Source organism: Mucor mucedo (assembly GCF_025094135.1).
Source record: "Mucor mucedo strain NRRL 3635 chromosome Unknown EV154scaffold_36, whole genome shotgun sequence".
NCBI lineage: Eukaryota > Fungi > Mucoromycota > Mucoromycetes > Mucorales > Mucoraceae > Mucor > Mucor mucedo.
The window spans coordinates 239,622-258,731 of record NW_026252320.1 but is presented as its reverse complement, the minus strand read 5'-3'; the positions used below and the strand labels follow the sequence as shown (position 1 = coordinate 258,731).

Sequence of the window (19,110 nt, the reverse complement as noted above, 5' to 3'; positions counted from 1 at the left end):
AAACTTTCCATATTTTTTTTTAAAAAAAACATCTCTTACTTTTATCTAATTATTAAATTTCATGCATTTACATCAGTCCATCATAGATTTTTATTTTTTCAGAACATTAGGATTTTCCTGTTCCGTCAAAGGTTTAATATATTTAGCGTGATAAGCAGGAACCCCCGTACTTCCAGGTGAAGCGATTAAAGTTTCAAGATATGCTATATTTTTTAAACCACGCATGAACAACAGGTTAATAATCCTAATTAACCTTTAAAGAAAATAATAAAAAACACTTACGTTGATAAATATCTCCATCATATCTAGCAATAGGGGCCTTCAAAATGAAATCAGGGAATCCAAATCCATCTGTGAGTCCAATCACTTGCATACGAAGTGATTTACAAAGTTCCAAATACGTCTTTTCAATACTGTTGATTTGTTCTGGAGTAAAATACCCTTCCTTGAACCCTTGATCTCCATACGTATAAAGCACATGCATACCCCAAACCGCGGTTAGTTTTTTCATAATGGCCAACACGCTGGGTTCAATATCATTTGACGCTCCCTTATGTTGTCCAAACTTTTCAGCACACACACTAAATATAAATGAGGCACAATGTAATTCTGAAACCCGGACAGACTCAAGTAATACGTCATTATGCGTGCTTCCGTTCTTGAGAGCTTGTTGAATTGTATACAACTAATAGGAACAAAACTATAAATTAATGTCTCTTTTTTTTTTTGGTAAATATCAAAAAAAATTTACTTACACGTTTTACTAAAATTGTATTCATGGCTTCCTGGATCAAGGTGAAATCCTTCAAGCAATCTCCGGCATCATTGGTACCCCATGTCTTATTCTCCAAATATCTTTTAGCATCCTTGATGTAACTACCAGAACTTTTAAACAAGAGGTCGGGGTATTGATCATATTCAAGCTGTTGCTCAAGTCGATATAAAAGATATCGAGCACACTGCTGTAATAACACTACATTATCTCCACCACCCGTAGTCATCACACCCCAATCACCAATAATATGTCCAATCGCATTATATGAAGAGTACGCATGCCCTCCACAACTTCGACGACACGTTTCAAGAATATCCGTCGCATACCATCCAGCCAACCCTTTCAAACTTGCAGACAAAGCATGCATATCACCCATATGATTCAAATAGACCACAGGATCCATTTTACCATCTCCCGTCAACACCGCAAACTGCTCATGCATGGTAACACCTGCTGTCTTCAACATATACATGAACGCAATAGCAGGCACAATCTTGACATAATGTGATTGGTAATCCATAATTTGCTGATTCTTGTTGCCTTGACGACGTACAACGCCATACCGCGTAGCAATCGCAAGCGCCTGGGAAATAATTTGAGTCGTACCCGTGATTAAGGACAAGCGTTCAGGGATCAAAGTCGCATACATGACAGCTGGATTAGGAGCTGGCGTAAACTCTCCTTGTCGATTCAAACTAACCCATTTTGCCAGCATGTCATGACGTGGAATACGCTTTTCTCGGAACTGAATCCATCCATTATCAAGTCCCGCATGGCCTACTTTGGCTCCAATATCACCAATCTGAATTCCAGGTTCTAATTCGCCCGTATATTTACTACGAAGTGGAACCACAAACCAGTTCAGTCCCACATTTTTCTTATCCACCAAGGTTTGTGCAATCACAACAGTATGCGTAGCCGTCTGTCCAGACATACCAATCCACCATTTCGTTGCTGTGATTGTAGGAGAATCAATGATAAATTCATCAGTAGCAAAGTCATACGTGGCCGTTGTTTCAATATCTCTTAATGCAGAGCTATGTCCCAACTCGGTCTATACATATAATTTTAGTATTCTCAAGATGTCAGGAGAGGAGAGGGGGCACTTACCATAGCAAAGCATCCGAAAATTCTAAAATTGCTGATATCATCATTATACCGATCTTGCTGCTCTTTATTTCCCAACATGTTGACAACATTACGAAAAAGTGAATCATGCACAAAGAATCGCATTGAAAAACTTTCAGAATAAACATTGGTAGCCATACCAACTTCATGTGCCAATTCTTTATCCTCTGTTTCCTTCATAAATTGAATCACTCGGAATATTTGCCCCATCGTACTAAAAAACATTATAATTTTTTGGTTACACAACAGCAACAACAGCAATGTTTTCATCCTTACAATTCACGCATTTCATCCTTGGAGAGCTCTAAAAAATTACGAGGTGCCTGAACAACTAACAAGGGGTCATCCTTGATAATCCCATAGGCTTTTTGAACCAGCCTGTATTGCTTCTCTCCACCAGCCCATAACATAGCCAGCGCCTCAATATTAAAATCAGCGGCAGCTCGCTCTCTCGCCATATCCTTGGGAGCCTGTCGAGACATGGGCGAAGACGATAAATTTATCTGAGATTTGATCTGTTCAATACGCGCCAAAGCTGTCTGTACTTTAGCATCCTCGTCGTTTGGTGGTACACGGGCCATTTTTTTTTCTTTCTTTAGTGAAGATATAAAGGGAAAAGAAAAATGATAAAAAGGGGTACGTTATATAAACACTTTGTGCATGTGTGTGGGGGAACAATTTGTTACAAATTCAGAAAATTTAAGCTGAGTAAAAAGGAAAAAAAAACTTTAGGCTTTACTCACACACTCACCCCACTAAAATTTGGCCATATTAAGGTCATTTCTCAACGCTAAAATATATTACCCAAATGGTCTTAAATGCATTTTTATTATTATTATTTTTAGGTCCATCCCCAAAGAAAACAGAATGCTGTGATTTACCAAGTATTTTAACTTTGAAAAGCATTCTTCCACCCAATTGCGCATTGTGAATGGAAGCATTTATCCTTCACAAAAAAGTAAGATCCAGCATTTAGAATGAGCTAGTTTCTTCAGGATCCCCTTAACAGAGTCCATGGAAAACGTACGAATTGTTTTTCCTTTGTCAATCTTTACAAATACATTGTAAACACCTCGCTAATAAATGCCTGCAAAGATGGATATAATTTATGCTTGCTTTGTAGCATTATCGACTATGCTTATGGTGCCTTCCTTTGTGTAAACTTGTCCGCGCTAAAGCCACTCTCAAATACACAATGTGTCTTGTAACCCAGTGCCTCTTTCTGACAATCGTTGAATGAAAAACGCGTATCACTGGTCAATTGTTTCTGGCGTATATCGTCCACTTTTTTACGCTTTAATGTGAATGCCATTTGCTCTTTTAGGTATCGCCACAAAGCACTTGAAGATATGGACTTTTCAGAAAGATCAGAGGATTTTGCCAGTCAATCTTCTTTCATCGTATCAAGCGTTTTTGTACGGTTTTCATTCAAAATATGTGCAATGCATTCTCCATGCTCATCCTTGAACTTTTCAACTTCCTTTCTTCTACCGCCCATTTTCTTTGTTTCTATATGAATTCAGTGTAACAGGCATCTAAAATACTTTTAAAAAGTGAAGTATGTTGGTCATATCGTCTAGCAGCTACCGATTGAGTGATAACTCCTTCAATCGCAACTTGCTCTATAATAAGCTTTCTAATCTCGGGCGGGATACGTCTGCAATGTTTTTTTTTCTTTCCAGCATTAAATTTTTTTTTACGTAATCGATAAAATTCGAGGTATGTTTTACGCTTTCCTTAGGGACAGCCAAATTTTCCTTAGGGACAGCCAAAGTGCACGTAGTCGCAACGAAAGATCTGTGATTTGGATGTTCTTTAGACCTGGGAACAAGGATATACAATCAAAAACAATGTACCAATTACGAAATGTATATTAAACAATTTATACTTATTTTGGCCATTCTATCTTCACTTTTTCGCCTTTGAGCTCGTTTGATCTTAATCTTACGCAGCAATATTAAGGTAAAGTCTAAACGAGAAGCTGAAAGTAAGCTGTAAAACATATATACTGGTTTACACTATGTTTTTTTTAATAAACGTGTATATATTTCAAGTTGTTAAGTTATATTGACCTCTTGGTGTCTATTAAAGTGTCATAATCCCAACATTACGACTACGCGCACCCTGGCTGACCCTAAGAAAAATGGCTGTCCTTAAGAAAATTTGGCTGTCCCTAAGAGACCGTATATTTTATTAAAGACATACTTAAAGGGTAACAAAGGTTTGTAAAATAGATCAAAAAGGCCAGACAAATTTATTTTTAAGATATATACGATGATGTTAGATACGCGATCAGTACTCGTAAATATATGTTACGGCACACTTTCGTCAATACATGGAGGCGACTTTGCCAAATTGAGCTAAAAAAATTTTTTCTTCATAAACATGAGTCATTATTGGCACATGCCGGGGGCTTTAATAAAATTCTTTTGTCAATTTTTCATAAATAGTGAAATTTTAATTTGGATAAACTTCTTTCTAGTTCTATTTAATTCCAAAATTAGCAATAGAAACATGGAAAATCCACACAATATTAACATTGAGTCCCAACCCCAAAAGAGGGGAAGATGGACTGCCAAAAGAAAGTTGGCTCTGCTCAATGCATGCAAAGAGCATAAGCCTTATCGTGTTGTTCATGGGTCAAGAACCGAACAGTGGGACAAAATGCTAATTGATGTCAACAGCCAGGATCCACACCTAACACCTGTCAAAAGACATTCAATGATAGACCAACTAAAGCAACTTCGCGATACATATAAAGTCATTTTCGAAGAATTCGAAAAAAGTCCAGCAGACACAGTGAACCCTGACATGTTGTGTGAAGGGAATCACGTAAGTTTTACTTTTATGTATACAAAACGAACCCGCGAAAACTAAAACTACAACCTTAGGTCGAAAAGGATAAAGATCTTATAGCAGATAAAAAAGGTGAAAGTAGTAAAGACAAGGGCAAGAAAAAATCTGAGGAAGCAATTGCTGGCGAAGAAGCTTCACCCTCCATTGGTAACGACAACAAGAAATCTTCCCCAGGTGGCTCGGGTTCTCAACCGATCGATAGACAGTCTGAAATAATAGAACGTTTAGATAAGAGCATGGAAGAAACAAGACAGATGCGCCAAGACATTATAACTTTGACCAAAGTTGTGCTGGACATTAAAAATTTGTTGTTAAAATAAACTTGTGTAGCACTTATACTTTTAATCTAAAAAGATATGCACGGCAATACATTATTCGAAAGCACCAAAGACGTCTGTGATGATCGGTTGATTTAAATAACCGCTTCTTTTTTTTTTCCTCTCTAGCAAATAAAAAAAAAAGTTCTTTTATCACCTGACATGTCGTTGCTGGGGGAAGGGGGATTTTCTATTGAATGCATGACTATAATAGAAAACACGTTGCACTTTGAGAAAAATTGACTAGCATCCCACCCCCCCTTTTTTTTTACAGTCAATTATAACAAAGAGGCCTTCATAAACAAACACGCAACACTAAATTAAAAAGAGTGCGCACACACTTACTTATCTACTTTTAAACATTCTCAAAAATAAACTAATATTGTTCCTTCTCGTCATTTTTCATCATTTTTATAAAGAGGAGTTCTTTTTCACATCATTCACGAAGGGATACCAGAGAGAGGGGGGGGGGAGCAAACTGTAAAGACATAAAAAAAAAAAGGAGAGAAAAAGAAAAACCAAGTTATAAGATGTACACTTTTTGCCACCCATCATACTTTTTCATCCTCACTCTTTTTCTCTCTTTTTAACTTTATCAAAAAAAAAAAAAAAATGCAAATAACGTTATTTATCACGGTGTTTCTTTCCTTCATTCAAGTCATCCTGTCAATTACAGTGAAAGATATTAGGGATTGTCCGGCTATCGCTCCGCATGCACCGCCCAGAAATATACATGATCTAAGAGTAGACGATATTACCGTCATTGCTGCATTGGGCGACAGGTAAATAAAATATACACATTGGGCTTCTGAATCATTTTTTTTTTTTAATAAAATAATAATCATAAACCTAGTGTCACCGCTGGTATGGTGGCTAGAAACATCGATACACCGTATCTATCAAACGATCAATTTATAGAATATCGAGGTCAAAGCTGGGTGATGGGTGGTGTAAGTAACAACCCCAAGTATTTAGAAAGTATTACATACTAAAGTAACTTTTTTTCATAGGATAAAGGGGCACCATCAATCTCAAACCTCGTCAAACATTTCCAACCTTATTTACATGGTTCTTCACTTGGCGCGAAACCTGCAAGATTATGCCCCAGTAATATATATTTAAAGAAGAAGGGTTATCACTTTTACCCATAATTAACATCAAAACATGTTTTCTGTAGAAACATTTTTCTGTCTTGATAGTCATCACGAGTAAGTTATTTATTTATTTTTTTTTAAAAAAAAAAAGGATCGACAAACAAACGTTAAATCTTTTTTTTTTTTTGTATTAGTCCCAGTATCGATTTTCTGAATGCAGCTCAATCAGGGGCAACCAGTCAAGAACTAGAAGAACAAGTAGATTATTTATCACAACGCATTGGCTTTAATACGCCATTGGCCAAACACTGGAAGCTAATCAATGTCTTTATCGGATTTAATGATGCCTCTATCTCTTGTCTACCCGGTAAATCCGTCGACGGATACAAGGCAAATGTGAAAAATAGTCTCCGAAAGCTGATTGAAAATGTAGATTATGCATTCATCAACCTTGGTATGTGTAAAAGAATATATGATGTCATGGGGTTCCATGGATTTTAAACAATTGGATTTTTGTATATATAAAAAAAAAAGTGGGTATTATGCAATACAGCGATCTTATTCATCTCACGGATCAGCAACCAGGTTACAAGAAAAAATTTGTCAATGACACGATTGACTTACTTGATTTCGAATGCTACTGTTGCAGACATCCTCATGGTGGCACGAAATTTATTTCTGAACGTGTAGTCGAATATAATCAAGCCTTGTCTGAAATTGCACAAGAACTGACAAGCTCCAAGATCAATGATATGATCAAGCCATATTTGGGTGAAGTCAAGAAAAACATTGCGGTTGTTTATCAACCCATGAACCCTGATACATCCACGGTGCCTCCATATGCTTTAAGGTAACTTTTATATAAATTTATCCCAATCAATCCTTAACAAACATAAAAACAAAACCCTTGTAGTAATGTGGATGGATATCACCCAAACACAGTGGGATACAGTTACTTATCCAGAGCACTATGGAATCAAATGTTTCTCTCGGGAGATCAAAAGATCGTTACAGACACGTTTGACCCTTCACGACCTATATTCTGTCCTACTGAACATGATCGATTAGAAACCTGTCAAAACCTGGTTTGATTCCCCTTCATTTTTATAATCAATAAATTAAAATTTATCTATCTTTAAAAAAAACACTAATCCTTAAATGGTGAGGAAGAGCCAAGATATGTCTTGATCACACTAGCAGGTGTCTCGATTAATTTAGCCTTGATTGTTTCTCTTTTTAACTCTTTATTTGCTTCCCAACGATGACACCCTCCAAATGCAAAGTAATAGTCTTGACCCTTGTGTTTTACATGATGTACATCCTATAAAAAAAAAAAGATATAAGACATATGCGAGCGGCTGTTTAAAATCACTCTCATCAGGCTACAAAACTTACAATAGGTGTCAACTCATTCTCTCGTTCGGGTATTTGTAAAATCGTCTTCATATTCTCCACCTTTTCTTTATCCAATTGTGATGGAATCGGTCGGTTGATTACGGACATGGGCACATCAAATACCTAGATTATTTTTTTGTTATTTTAGTTTCCCACTTTGGGAATAACTTTTATATATTTACTTGTTTCACCGAGTTACCGTGAATTGAAAAGTTATCTACATGTGATTCTGTCGCCATTTTTATTGTTATTTTTTTGCTTGTAAATTTACGAATAAGAAGAAAAGACATGCAAAAATAAAAAAATCCCCCCTCTCTCGTTTATAGTCTGAGATTATCTGATAACGGCTGATTAAGCAACGGTTAGAGCCAATGAAAAAAAAAGGTTTTTTAAAACACCACACAACCAATAAATTGGCTTTATCCTCTCTCTCTTTTACAAAAGGGACAAAATCCCATAAAGTGGGATCACTCTTCAAAAAAGAGTCTGTAACATTGTTTGGATGCATTACAAATATGAGTTTCATCCGTAAAATATCGGCCCGCAATGTATATCGGCTCATCTAAAAACACACACAAAACAAACATTACGTGTTAAAACCGTGTAAACACTTCTTTTTCTATTTCGAAAAAAAAAAGGCTCTTTTCTCACCAGTATGTCAATAGAGAACAAAGATCAATGAAAATACTTTTTTTTAAATAAATAATAAATAAAAAAATTAAAGGGAGACAGAAGGGGATTTCCCGTCCAAGTCACCGACAACGGCATTTGTATCCTCTGCTTAAACTCTTGTTTATCAATAACACAGCCACGCTATATTTAAAGGAGAGATGAAAAAAAAAAGATAATTATTGTTACTGTTTCAAAAAAAACTCATGTCGCATGAAAAAAATTTAAGAGCTGGGCGTAGTCCTCCCTCATCCCCAAACAACTTAGGGGACACACTCGGTAAACGCCCAAATGGTCCATGAAACAACCCTATAAAGTATATAACTTGTACCCGTTCTTTCTCTCTTTCTCTCTTCTATTCTTCCTTTCTCCTTTTTTCATTTAAACCATGACAGAAACTGCAAACCCTTATCATTTGACCATGAATAAACAATTAAATCATATGGCCCGTAAGTAGCATCCCCCCCCCCCTTTGTAAAGATAAATCACATTGACTCATTTATATATCTACAATAAAAGCACCTTCTCCTCAATTATCACAGGATGATTTGGTTCGCGGTCTAAAAGTGCTAGGAAGTAAACCTCTCACACCCTCTGAATCTACCGAGCTGCCATCTCCTATTTCTCCCGCCAATGTACAAAAACTAGATGTATCCGATGAGCAAGACGATGAGGATATGGTGATGGTAGATGATGAGTTTCAAATGGAAAACGGTAAAAAAAAAAAAAAAAAAATCTATACGCATCAAAACACTCCATTAAAAGAAAAAAAGACTGACATTTTTTATTAAAAAAAAAAAAAAAAAAAAAAAAAAGATGTAGCGATGCTGATTTATTTTGAATTCATGGACTTGATTTATTGGGAAATACCAGGTCGAACAGGTATTATTTTAACGGGCATTTTAGGATCGCTGGTCTTGACGCGGTATTACTCTTTATTGTACGTTTTGGCTGGATCCCTCACTATCCTGACCGGCTTCAATTTAATATTTGTTAATGTCTATAATTTCATCCGCACTGTCTGGACCGGTTTGCCCACCCATGAGCTGATTCACCCTTACCAGTAAGTTTTTTTTATAACTATAGAAATATATATAAAAAAAATGCTTACCTAATCCAATTACATAAGCCTTCATATGGACGCGCATCGCCAAAAAGCGATCATCCCGCGTGACCTGATCGACTATTACATTCATAAGGCGGTGGATGTCTTGGAAATTGTGGTTCAGGGCACCGTCAAAATTGTCTATGTGCACGATACAAAGACCACTGGATTCGCTTGTATCCTGTCTGCATGCATCTATTTTGCAACTAGTTTAGTCCCCACCAAGGTCTTTTTTGGTGCCTTCATTCTTTGCTTATTCACGGTCCCTTATTTTTATGAACAGCATCAAGATACCTTGGATGAGGTACTGATTACACTTTTGGAGAAATCAAAACTCCTTTTAGAGAAATACCGTACCATTGTACAAACACATTCTACAACACTCTATCAACAATCTGTTGTACTCCTACAACAAAAAATGCAACCCAAGACAACAATGGAATAACTGTTTTTTTTTACATAGTAATAATAATAATAAAGAAAAAACAAAAATTTAAAAAGATATTTTTTTATAAAGGCTAGTCAGTCTCTCTCTCTCTCTCTTTTACATGTGTAGATACAACCTGTGTACCTTTTTTTTTTTTTTTGCTGCTGGGCCCTGACACATTTTAACTAACTGGCCCACACTTATTGTTATTTTTTTTTTTTTTACATTGTTGATATAAATTCCAACCACACCAATAAAACGTACATCATGCACCCAAAAAAAAAAAAAAAAAAAAAAAAAAAAAATAACCCTAGATTTTAATATAGTTAAAATATGGGAACGGAGAAATATAATAGACTTTGTTTCCTCAACTCACCCCCCTCTCCACCGCGCCCAAAGGAATGATGATCTTATCCTCCATTGTTTAGATTTAAACGTACAATAAGTTTTTTTTTTCTAAAAAAAAAACAATAACATACCAAACAGTAACAGCATACCCAAATAGTTCTAATATTAAAAAAAAAGTATATATTGTAAAAGACATTCATATCTACATCCTATAATAAAAAGTCCCTTTCTTTCCTTCTTTTTCTCTTCTTTCTTTCCATATACACCCCTTTCATTTTAATTTTCTTTCTTTTTTTTTTTCAATGCATACAAAGACTATCCTTGTTGTTGCCATCGCAACCCTTATGGTTCAGGGTAAGCTTTCTCTCTTTTAGAAAGGGGTAGAACAAAAACATTTTCTTTTTTTTTCCCTCCATTGCTAATAATATATTCTCTTCGTTCCTTCCAATTTATTTTAGCTCAAGTCGCACCCGCTCAAGTCGCAGATTCTAATATCAGTGCTTCTATTGCATCTTCATCAGATACACCACCTGCTCCCTTGGCTGTTAAACAAGACATTGAATCAGACGAAGCTGATGATGATGTCAGTGCCGCCTCCTCCAATGATGACGCTGCTGCTGCTGCTGCTGCTCTCAAGTCCAATTCCAACTATGAAGAAGCATCACCTCGTCAAGAGAATGTAGCTAAACCTGCTTCTGTCAATAACAATGAAGAAGATGAAGAGAAAGAGGAAGGCCCTGAGAAATCAGAGAACCCTGAAAAGGAAGAGAAATCAAGAGAGGCCAATGAAGCTTCCTTACCAAAGCACGGGGCAGTCAAACCTGCTTCCTTCCGTCCCAATAAGGAAGAGGAAGGCGAAACGGAAGCCAAAGATGATAAGGAGGAAGTCACTGAAAAGGACGATGTCACTGAAAAGGAGGAAAAGGACGACGTGACTGAAAAGGAAGATGCTAATGCTGCTGAAGAAATGAGTGAACCTGCTGGTGAAGGTGAGGCAAACGAAATGGAAGCGGAGGACACAGTGGAAGCTGCCTCTGATAATGAAGACACGGGTGTTGAAGCTGCTGAAGACATTAAAATGAAGCCTTCCAGTGCATCTGCCTCTATGCATGCCTCGGGTGTTTCTTCTCATATGGCTAACGCCACTGGACTTTCATTATCCTTTGCTGGTCCCTCTGGTGGTCTTGCTCATGCTAGTTCTGCTGGAGCTTCACACGCGGCTCGTCCCTCTACAGGTGCTAATGCCAAGGTTCAAACTTCCAACGGTCAAATTGTACGGGCTAGTATCGGTGCTACTGTTGGTGCTGTTGCTTTAGCCCTCTACAGTCTTGTTTAAGTTTTTTTTTTACTATTACCCCCCTCCCCCTTTATTTTAATTATTCCCTACTCACATTCCCATTTTATATTTTCAATAAATTTTTTTATTAATGTTTATATTTGATATATATAAAAATACACGCACACAGATAATAGGAATGAAGGAGTGAGAGTTATGAAAATGCATGTCTATTGTCTTTCAACATTTCAAAGACAGTCATACTGATGGCAGTGGTAGGCAACCCCCAAGCAACGGTAGCACCAAAACTTCTCAATAAAGTAGTTTTACCTTCATGTAGAAATATTTGTTTAGCAATATGCCATGGTCCAGATCGAAAGGCCTGTCCATTTTCAGCAGCAGAGATTTGCCACCTTGTTTTAATAATATCCAAGGGGGTTGAAATGGAGATAGCTGTCACACCTGCTACACCACTACATATCATATACAACCACCAAGCATGATTTTTCTCATCTTTGCTCATCCACCATCCCTTCATCTTTTCATAGGTGACAAAATATACCATTGAATGAGGCACAAACACCGCTAAACCCATGCCATACCCCTTGTAGAATCCACGTATTCCTTCCTGCCGAAAGATGGTACCTATTAACTTTTGGTTCCCCATTTGGCCCTTGTATGTCTGTAAACGATTCTTTAATACTTCCATGGGGGTAAATAATAAGCAAGCTGCCACTTCAGCAAGACACGCAGAGGTTAAATGACTCATGACAGCATCACGAGCAATGCCATGGTCATGTAAAAGACCCTTAGCAGCCTCATAGGAGGTGAGATAGACAGTTAAGGCAGGTACAGAGAATATTAAGGCGACTGGTAATCCTCGGTATAATCCACCTAAATTCTGTCCACCTGTGGGGAATATGACTTTTTGTAATCCGCTTAGATTATTACTGCCTGTTGTACTGCTCTGTAAACGGATTTTAATGGTGTCCACTGTTTGAATGAAAACGTTGTTTAGTTTGCTGATTTAATAATAATAAAAAAAAAGGGTTCCCCCCTTTCTGTACCTTACAAGGATGCGTCATGACACGAGTCACAAGCCCTGCTGTACTAGAAGCAAATAAAGAATATCCATCAATATTTGTAGACATTTTTTTATGGTTATTTGCGAAAGAAAAAAGGGAAAATCTTTCCTTGTGTTACTGCACCCTTTTTTTTTTTTTTTTTTTTTTTTAACGCCACTTTTTTTTTTTTTTATTAAAGTTATCATCCTTGTTTATCACAACATTTCAAAGAGATAGGAGTTTTTATACAGTTTAAAAACCATGGATACGAAAATGTTGTAAAAATTGTCTCCCTATCATAAACAGTATGACTTTTTTTTTTCTCTCACTCCTTTTCTATCCACCATACCCCCCGTTTATATGTCAATTTGCTGAGTAAAAAAAAAAAAAAAAAAGAAAAGTCCATGAATGCACTCTTACAAAATCTTGCCCTTCTTTTTTCATGCAATCACCCCCCAATGTTCAAATGAATTCCACGTTACCTACAGGCAAATGATACACCTCTATAATAGAAAAAGATGAAGAGCGGATCTTGAAACTAAAGATTCCCTCACCCCCCAAAATGCAGTCGTCGTCATCATCTTTTTTTTTTTTTCTCTCTCTCCCCCCAAAAAAAAGATGACGACAAAAAAACTTTTTTTTTTTTTTTATTCATTAGGAAAGCTTTTTTTATCTGTACATATTCCATACACCGATGCCAAAGATTAGAACGACAAGAACAAAAAGAGCCCCTGAAGGGTTTGATGAAATCGAACCTACTTTAGAAGAATTCGCAAAGAAAATGAAAGAAGGTAAAAATGAAGAAGAAGAAAAAAACGTCACTTCCCTCAAAAAAAAAAAAAAAAAAAAAAAAAAAAAAAACTCATGTTTGGCATCTCTTTTTTATAGTGGAGAACGAATCGCATGAAGGAAAACGTATTGTGGAAACAACATGGCCAGTATTCCGTATTCATCATCAACGGTCTCGTTATATTTACGATTTATATTATAAAAGAAAGTTGATCTCACGCGATCTATATGATTACTTGCTAAAGAATAAATATGCCGATGCCAACCTTATTGCCAAGTGGAAAAAGGTTTCTTTTCTTTTTCTTATTATTATTATCCAGCAAGCCTACTAACATATTCTCTCTCTTTTTTTTTTTTTTTTTTTTTTTTTTTAGTCTGGGTTTGAGAAATTGTGTTGTCTTCGATGTATTCAACCTAAAGATACAAATTTTGGAACAACATGTATCTGCAGAGTGCCAAAAGAAAAGCTGGAAGAAGGAAAGATGGTAGAATGTGTTCACTGTGGATGTAGAGGCTGTGCTAGTGGTGATTAATAAATAATAATAAAAATAATAGAAAAAAAAAAAAAAAAAAAACCCACATTTTGATATAAAATGTTGTTGAATATGGAACAGAAAAATAGAAGTTTTAGAATTACTGAATGCAGATTACAGCTGATCGGCTCAAGAAATAGGACAAGAATGTTCTCAAACTTCCAGCTTCTTTCGTAAAAGGATAAATCCAACTCTTCTGTGTTTTAATGCATATTTTAAGGGGTTCTTTTCTTATAAATAGCCCTTCTTCTCTCACCCAACGACTCTTTTTTTTTTTACTTTTTCATTTTTCTTTATACCTTTAGTGTATGCTCTTATAATCATGTCACTCGCCATCATCAATACCAACACCTACGCTGAGAACATCAACATGGAAAACCACCAAGCATTAGACGCTCATCGCAGACAAATTATCAAGAGAAAAGTCCTGGCTATCGGAAAAATGTCAAGATCATATACCGTCTTGAAAGAACATCCTGAACTCGTCAAGCAATTAAAATCTTTTTCCGTCAATGGTAAATTACCTGTTGGCACTTTAGCTACCGGTGAACAAGGTATCCGAGAAGGTAAAACTCTTTTTATAAAACATACACAAACAAATACTAAAACAATCCTTCCCCCCTTTAGCCATCATTGCTAGTGCTAAAACAGACTTCAAGTTAAAGGAACAAAAGGACCTTTCTTCATACCACGTCGCTGCCTCTCCAAATTATAAAGTCGCCTCAAGAGAAGGACACGCTTAGATTGCTTTTTTTTTTTTTTAATTATTCAAAAAAAGTTATTCATTGTATATATCTTTACCCTTCTTCTTATCCCCCCCCAAACATTTACAATCAATAAAAAAAAATAACATCATGTTGTTTATATATATAAATGGAGTTTAATTGTGTCATACATAAAGAAAGGGATTAAGGGGGGGCAGGTTTGAGAACCCTGTTCACCCTTTACTATATATAAAAAAAAAAAAAAAATTCTCCCTGTCTTTTTTTCATCAGCCCAAGTGCCCATTATTATTATTATTATTATTACTATTATTATTATTGGGGCTTCTCTGTAACAGCGGTGAGTTTCCATTCACCTGCTGTTGCTGTTGTTGTTGTTGCTGTTGTTGTTGTTGTTGTTGTTGTTGCTGTAATTGCAATTGTTGTTGCAATTGCATTTGTTGTTGCATTTGCGCTACCTGTAATCTCTGCTGCATTTGCTGTTGTGGTGTATTTTGTGGTGTACGCATTTGCAATTGCGCTATATATCGCTGTAAATTCGCTTGTTGATTCGGTTGTAACTGTCCCAATGATTGAATTGGATATCCTAACTGTGCTAATTGGGCTAATTGGGCTGCTAAAGCTACCGCTGTATTATCACTATTTATCACGGGTGATGATGATAATCCTATGAAGGGAGATTGATTTTCCATGCATCAAGTTAATATCAACCCTCAAAAAAAAAACATATCAAACTCACCTTGTGATTGTTGCGATGCATTCAATACATTGGCAAATCTTTGTTGCATTGGCCCTGTCACAGTAGGTGGTCTTACTCCCTGTTGTTGTTGTTGTTGTTGTTGTTGCTGCTGTTGTTGTTGTTGTTGTTGTTGCGCCGCCGCCATCAAGGCCATCTGCTGTTGACGTAACAAGTGTAATTGTGCAGCTGGATACCGATTTTGAATTCCCCCAACATTATGATTGGTCGTACCTAATTGTGCCTGTAACTGAGCTTGTAATTGTGCCTGTGCCTGAACTTGCGCTTGTGCTTGAGCTTGAGCTTGAGCCTGAGCCTGAGCCTGAGCCTGAGCTTGTGCCTGAGCTTGAGCTTGCGCTTGCTGTTGTTGTTGTTGCTGCTGCTGTTGCGCTGCTATCACAGCCGCTTGTTGCTGTTGTAATTGTTGCTGTTGTTGTTGCTGTAATTGCTGTTGTTGTTGTTGCTGTTGAACAAGAACTTGTTGTTGCGCTTGTTGAAATTGTTGTTGTGGTGTGGGAGGAGGTCTAGGTATCCCCCTATTATTGGTGGAAGTACCCCCAGAGGCGGCGTTAGACGAGGAGGAAGAGGAGGTAGTAGTGGAAGAGGAGACGGTGGCCGCAGACGCAGCAGCGGCGGCAGCGGCAGCGGCAGCGATCGCCGCAGATGCTGCAGAAGAATTCAATGCTGTAGGGGGTCTCATTTGTGATGTAGTTACCTGTGGAGCCATTGGGTTACCCTTTTGTATGTAAAATAAAAAAAAAAATGGTTACTATGGATACAGTGAAAAAAAAAAAATATATAGGACTTACATTTCCTTGTGAATTCAAACCATAATTAGACATTTGACGCTGTTCAATTAATGCTTGTGCCATTTGTCTTTCCCTTTGAATCTTGTGTAGACTTAATTCCATGGCAGAAGGTAATCTTTGTCCTTGTGTACTCAGACCATGAGTTTCTATCACACTACGCGGAGGTGCTGTATTGGCTAAATGTGTACAAAAAAGAGTATTTAATAAACGAGGGGGTTGGAAGGGGGGGGGGGAGGGCTATATTTACTTTTGGATTTGTTAGAATCTTCTCTTTTCTTTTGAGTCTTTTTAATAGCTTCAAATATATTATATTGTCGCTGTCTTTTTCGAGCACAATCAAATTTTAATACGGAGGGTCTTCTTGAAAGCTCCTTTTTCAATTTGCTGACATAGGCTAATATGTAAAAAAAATAAAATAAGGAATTAGAATATCTGATGCCCTCCCCCCCCTCCTCCTTTTTTTTTTATCTATCCAGATAAGGGCCCTTTGTTCTTCTTTACCAGTATTGATTTGTCCAGAAAGTGAGGTCAAATTGTTCTGCTTCCATCGCTCATGACAATCCCATGGCGTACGCTTCTCTCCATGAACTGCCAACCGACTCCCGTTTAATGCATCGCATATCAATTCCCAATTAAATGAGTATTGTACAATCAGTTGAATCAGGCATAAATCATCATCTTCAGACCATGTCATCCCATGATTACGTGTAGAAGGTGCTTGAGGCGTAGGTGGTTGGATCGCCGGTGTATCTTTTGATTTCTTGGGTGCAAACAAGGCTACATTTTTTTTTTTTTAAAAAGAAAAAAGTTAGATTTTTTTTTTTTTTTTTTTTCGATCAGATTTCTCTCTCTTTTTTTTATTTTACGTGAGGATGCAGTGGAGTCATATAGTTCGTTGTTTCTGGACAGGTCTTCTAAATGATATACTTGTAATCCTTCTGCATCTCGCTTTCGTGTCCTCTGTTGCAATACCAAACGTTGTGTGGATAGTTTGAAGGGTAAAATACGACTATATTCTGCTTCATCAAAGTATGGATCATTCCCAATACGATCTCCATCGGGTGCTGAATACAATATCAAATCCGGAAACAATGCTATTAAATCTTGTTCTTCTTCTTTGGGGTCGTCTCGTAATCGAAATACGGTTTGATCCAGATCCAACATTTGAATTAATCGACGATAATCTGCAATCACTTCAGATGAAATACGATTTCCTTCTTCTTCTTCTTCCTCCTCCTCTTCTTCTTCTTCTTCTTCTTCCTTCACCTGAGGTTTGATTATTTCATCCTCCTCTTCCTTTGTGTCGTCATCTTGCATGACCTCTTCTGGTATATTATTGACATCCTGCATCACGGGTATACTGACTGTCGTCGTCGGGTTTTCATCCATCGTTTCTTGGCTGGATAAAGTACTAGGTTCGCGTATCTATACAGTTTGACTCTTTTAGTTCTTCTCTCAAAGCCCTTCTTTTTTTGTCTTTACCTTGACACACACGCTGGATTTATCCGTAGCTCGATGCCAATCCATGACCGCTTTGGATAGCTTATAAGCATTTGCCATCTTCCACTTTCTTTCCTCTTTAAAATCCGTTCTCATCCATTTCTGATGTATATATATAAATATAAGAAAAATTTAAAAAAAAAAGGTTGGGGGCTTTTTACTTATTACACTTGACTTACCATTTCATCCAAGGTCAGATCCCAATGCGTTTTCGTTCGAGGCATCATCTTTTGTCGTTTTAATTGTCGAGAACTCCACATATTTTTCTTTTTCAGATTTTCAATGCTTTCAATTGTCTTCACTGCCTTTAATTCATCCCTTGCAAGCTAAATTTTTTTTTTTCCATTAACAAAAATTGAGTATAAAAAAAAAAAAAAACTCTCTATGATGATACGTTACCATCCAATCGTGTGTTGTCAGGACTTTTCTCGCTTGTTGTAGTTGTTTATACAACGGTTGGGATGTAGCCTTTAATTGCCATGCATAAAGGTCAATACCCGACGGCACGTCATTACGTCGATCGACAAATTTGTGTCCATTGTAAATCTGAACTGCATGTTGCTTGGATTCCGATCGTTTCGGTAAAGTGGTGGTTAAATACAATGCTTGTTTCGGTTTCTGCTCCTCCTCTTGTGACTACGGGACATGGAAAAAAGGGTATTGGTTTCTTGTGGAGCAGTGATCAACAGGGTTTTACTTACCATCTCTGCTGTTGTTGTTGTTGTAGTAGTCGGGCTAGGTAAGAAAAGAGGTGGGAATAAACCGTCTCTAGATAATAATTTCATCAGCCATCCTGTGTGTGTACACGGAAGGGGGGAGGGGGGAAAGGTTTACCTGGATTCATGCTTTTTAAGAAACGCTTGTTCTCGTACCATTTCCTCACTTGTCAATATCTCTTCCATCGCTCCGTTTAAAAAACTCATGATATCTTGATTATCTTTGGTTAATAAAAATAATTCTTTTAAAAGTCGAGTTCGATTCTTTTCAATCATCCTACATTGGATTTTTTTTTTTTTTTTTTTTTTTTACTGGTTATTGCATAATTTTCAAAACAGAAAAAAAAAAAACTCAGGGCGACTTTTTTTTTTTTTTTTTTTTTTTTTTTTTTTTTTTCGTCAAGGGTGTACCTTTGCTTTGCTCTGCGTTCTTCCTCTGCTCTAGTACGTAGTTCTTGTATCTCAATCTTTTTTTCATTATAGCAGCGTTAATAGACCTCGCCCGCCCCAAAAAAAATAATAATAATAATGAAAAACTTACAAAAGAGTGGTTTAATTCATCACTAGTGGAATGGGTGGTATTTGAAATGTCCGTGGTCATGGCATAGATAGTATTCACGTTGTTTTTTTGGGTTATTTCGTAACTGGGCCAGCCAGGAAAAAAAAATCGCTAATGGAGTAAGGTTGCTTGTTTGATGATGGAAAATAGGTTCTATTCAAGGTTTGCAATCCTAATAGATGAGCTTGTTCAATTGTATATATATTTATATAAAAAAAAAGGGAAAATGGCTGCCCTAAGAAAACATACATTAGCTTCTTCTAGAAACACATACACGCGCTCCCTCAAAAGT

At 36.9% G+C, this 19,110-nt stretch overlaps 10 protein-coding genes across 10 annotated transcripts; 6 read left to right on the top strand and 4 right to left on the bottom strand.

Annotated features, from left to right (window-relative positions):
- Positions 1-90: 90 nt before the first annotated feature.
- EV154DRAFT_537656 (acyl-CoA dehydrogenase/oxidase) lies at positions 91-2,385 on the bottom strand (the record flags this gene model as incomplete). Its single annotated transcript, XM_051604226.1, has 5 exons — positions 91-203; positions 283-685; positions 756-1,829; positions 1,886-2,117; positions 2,180-2,385. 5 exons carry the CDS (start codon positions 2,383-2,385, stop codon positions 91-93), a joined length of 2,028 nt encoding a protein of 675 aa, XP_051458622.1.
- Positions 2,386-4,288: 1,903 nt separating this feature from the next.
- Positions 4,289-5,079, top strand: EV154DRAFT_586906 (uncharacterized protein; the record flags this gene model as incomplete). The annotated part of the gene is made up of 2 exons (XM_051606793.1): positions 4,289-4,735; positions 4,795-5,079. 2 exons carry the CDS (start codon positions 4,289-4,291, stop codon positions 5,077-5,079), a joined length of 732 nt encoding a protein of 243 aa, XP_051458621.1.
- Positions 5,080-5,688: 609 nt separating this feature from the next.
- Positions 5,689-7,024, top strand: EV154DRAFT_419179 (uncharacterized protein; the record flags this gene model as incomplete). Its single annotated transcript, XM_051595883.1, has 6 exons — positions 5,689-5,858; positions 5,930-5,945; positions 6,087-6,183; positions 6,254-6,284; positions 6,365-6,624; positions 6,705-7,024. 6 exons carry the CDS (start codon positions 5,689-5,691, stop codon positions 7,022-7,024), a joined length of 894 nt encoding a protein of 297 aa, XP_051458620.1.
- A 293-nt stretch (positions 7,025-7,317) lies between these two features.
- On the bottom strand, positions 7,318-7,804 carry EV154DRAFT_562631 (ParB/Sulfiredoxin; the record flags this gene model as incomplete). The annotated part of the gene is made up of 3 exons (XM_051605735.1): positions 7,318-7,491; positions 7,566-7,688; positions 7,748-7,804. 3 exons carry the CDS (start codon positions 7,802-7,804, stop codon positions 7,318-7,320), a joined length of 354 nt encoding a protein of 117 aa, XP_051458619.1.
- A 536-nt stretch (positions 7,805-8,340) lies between these two features.
- Positions 8,341-10,067, top strand: EV154DRAFT_505995 (Reticulon-domain-containing protein). Its single transcript, XM_051601236.1, has 5 exons — positions 8,341-8,683; positions 8,754-8,948; positions 9,051-9,297; positions 9,364-9,843; positions 10,042-10,067. The coding sequence occupies exons 1-4, from the start codon at positions 8,623-8,625 to the stop codon at positions 9,782-9,784; spliced, it is 924 nt and encodes a 307-aa protein (XP_051458618.1). The 5' UTR covers positions 8,341-8,622; the 3' UTR covers positions 9,785-9,843; positions 10,042-10,067.
- A 349-nt stretch (positions 10,068-10,416) lies between these two features.
- On the top strand, positions 10,417-11,511 carry EV154DRAFT_550977 (uncharacterized protein; the record flags this gene model as incomplete). Its single annotated transcript, XM_051604955.1, has 2 exons — positions 10,417-10,468; positions 10,573-11,511. 2 exons carry the CDS (start codon positions 10,417-10,419, stop codon positions 11,448-11,450), a joined length of 930 nt encoding a protein of 309 aa, XP_051458617.1. The 3' UTR covers positions 11,451-11,511.
- A 32-nt stretch (positions 11,512-11,543) lies between these two features.
- Positions 11,544-12,646, bottom strand: EV154DRAFT_550976 (mitochondrial carrier domain-containing protein). The gene is made up of 2 exons (XM_051604954.1): positions 12,463-12,646; positions 11,544-12,383 (listed from the first exon to the last, which is right to left on the bottom strand). The coding sequence occupies exons 1-2, from the start codon at positions 12,539-12,541 to the stop codon at positions 11,605-11,607; spliced, it is 858 nt and encodes a 285-aa protein (XP_051458616.1). The 5' UTR covers positions 12,542-12,646; the 3' UTR covers positions 11,544-11,604.
- Positions 12,647-12,904: 258 nt separating this feature from the next.
- Positions 12,905-13,937, top strand: EV154DRAFT_201336 (G10 protein). The gene is made up of 3 exons (XM_051594336.1): positions 12,905-13,245; positions 13,343-13,530; positions 13,618-13,937. Exons 1-3 carry the CDS (start codon positions 13,149-13,151, stop codon positions 13,774-13,776), a joined length of 444 nt encoding a protein of 147 aa, XP_051458615.1. The 5' UTR covers positions 12,905-13,148; the 3' UTR covers positions 13,777-13,937.
- EV154DRAFT_505991 (uncharacterized protein) lies at positions 13,800-14,654 on the top strand. Its single transcript, XM_051601235.1, has 2 exons — positions 13,800-14,342; positions 14,404-14,654. Exons 1-2 carry the CDS (start codon positions 14,099-14,101, stop codon positions 14,517-14,519), a joined length of 360 nt encoding a protein of 119 aa, XP_051458614.1. The 5' UTR covers positions 13,800-14,098; the 3' UTR covers positions 14,520-14,654.
- Positions 14,636-19,055, bottom strand: EV154DRAFT_601929 (uncharacterized protein). Its single transcript, XM_051607259.1, has 13 exons — positions 18,801-19,055; positions 18,671-18,726; positions 18,378-18,536; positions 18,245-18,311; positions 17,943-18,179; positions 17,723-17,869; positions 17,526-17,645; positions 16,910-17,468; positions 16,545-16,820; positions 16,291-16,437; positions 16,044-16,219; positions 15,238-15,970; positions 14,636-15,165 (listed from the first exon to the last, which is right to left on the bottom strand). The coding sequence occupies exons 1-13, from the start codon at positions 18,858-18,860 to the stop codon at positions 14,768-14,770; spliced, it is 3,135 nt and encodes a 1,044-aa protein (XP_051458613.1). The 5' UTR covers positions 18,861-19,055; the 3' UTR covers positions 14,636-14,767.
- Positions 19,056-19,110: the final 55 nt, after the last annotated feature.

What these genes read in the sequence shown, in the direction of transcription:
- EV154DRAFT_505995 (XM_051601236.1), top strand. Translation starts at nt 8,623, where the DNA reads ATGACAGAAACTGCAAACCCTTATCATTTGACCATGAATAAACAATTA. An exon ending in ACAATTAAATCATATGGCCC is followed by an intron (nt 8,684 to 8,753) that starts GTAAGTAGCATC and finishes CTACAATAAAAG; the next exon opens with CACCTTCTCCTCAATTATCA. An exon ending in GAGCTGATTCACCCTTACCA is followed by an intron (nt 9,298 to 9,363) that starts GTAAGTTTTTTT and finishes CAATTACATAAG; the next exon opens with CCTTCATATGGACGCGCATC.
- EV154DRAFT_550976 (XM_051604954.1), bottom strand. Translation starts at nt 12,541, where the DNA reads ATGTCTACAAATATTGATGGATATTCTTTATTTGCTTCTAGTACAGCA. An exon ending in TCGTGTCATGACGCATCCTT is followed by an intron (nt 12,384 to 12,462) that starts GTAAGGTACAGA and finishes TCATTCAAACAG; the next exon opens with TGGACACCATTAAAATCCGT.
- EV154DRAFT_201336 (XM_051594336.1), top strand. Translation starts at nt 13,149, where the DNA reads ATGCCAAAGATTAGAACGACAAGAACAAAAAGAGCCCCTGAAGGGTTT. An exon ending in CGCAAAGAAAATGAAAGAAG is followed by an intron (nt 13,246 to 13,342) that starts GTAAAAATGAAG and finishes TCTTTTTTATAG; the next exon opens with TGGAGAACGAATCGCATGAA. An exon ending in TTATTGCCAAGTGGAAAAAG is followed by an intron (nt 13,531 to 13,617) that starts GTTTCTTTTCTT and finishes TTTTTTTTTTAG; the next exon opens with TCTGGGTTTGAGAAATTGTG.
- EV154DRAFT_601929 (XM_051607259.1), bottom strand. Translation starts at nt 18,860, where the DNA reads ATGACCACGGACATTTCAAATACCACCCATTCCACTAGTGATGAATTA. An exon ending in CAACAACAACAGCAGAGATG is followed by an intron (nt 18,180 to 18,244) that starts GTAAGTAAAACC and finishes CATGTCCCGTAG; the next exon opens with TCACAAGAGGAGGAGCAGAA. An exon ending in TGACAACACACGATTGGATG is followed by an intron (nt 17,870 to 17,942) that starts GTAACGTATCAT and finishes AAAAAAATTTAG; the next exon opens with CTTGCAAGGGATGAATTAAA.
- EV154DRAFT_505991 (XM_051601235.1), top strand. Translation starts at nt 14,099, where the DNA reads ATGTCACTCGCCATCATCAATACCAACACCTACGCTGAGAACATCAAC. An exon ending in TGAACAAGGTATCCGAGAAG is followed by an intron (nt 14,343 to 14,403) that starts GTAAAACTCTTT and finishes TCCCCCCTTTAG; the next exon opens with CCATCATTGCTAGTGCTAAA.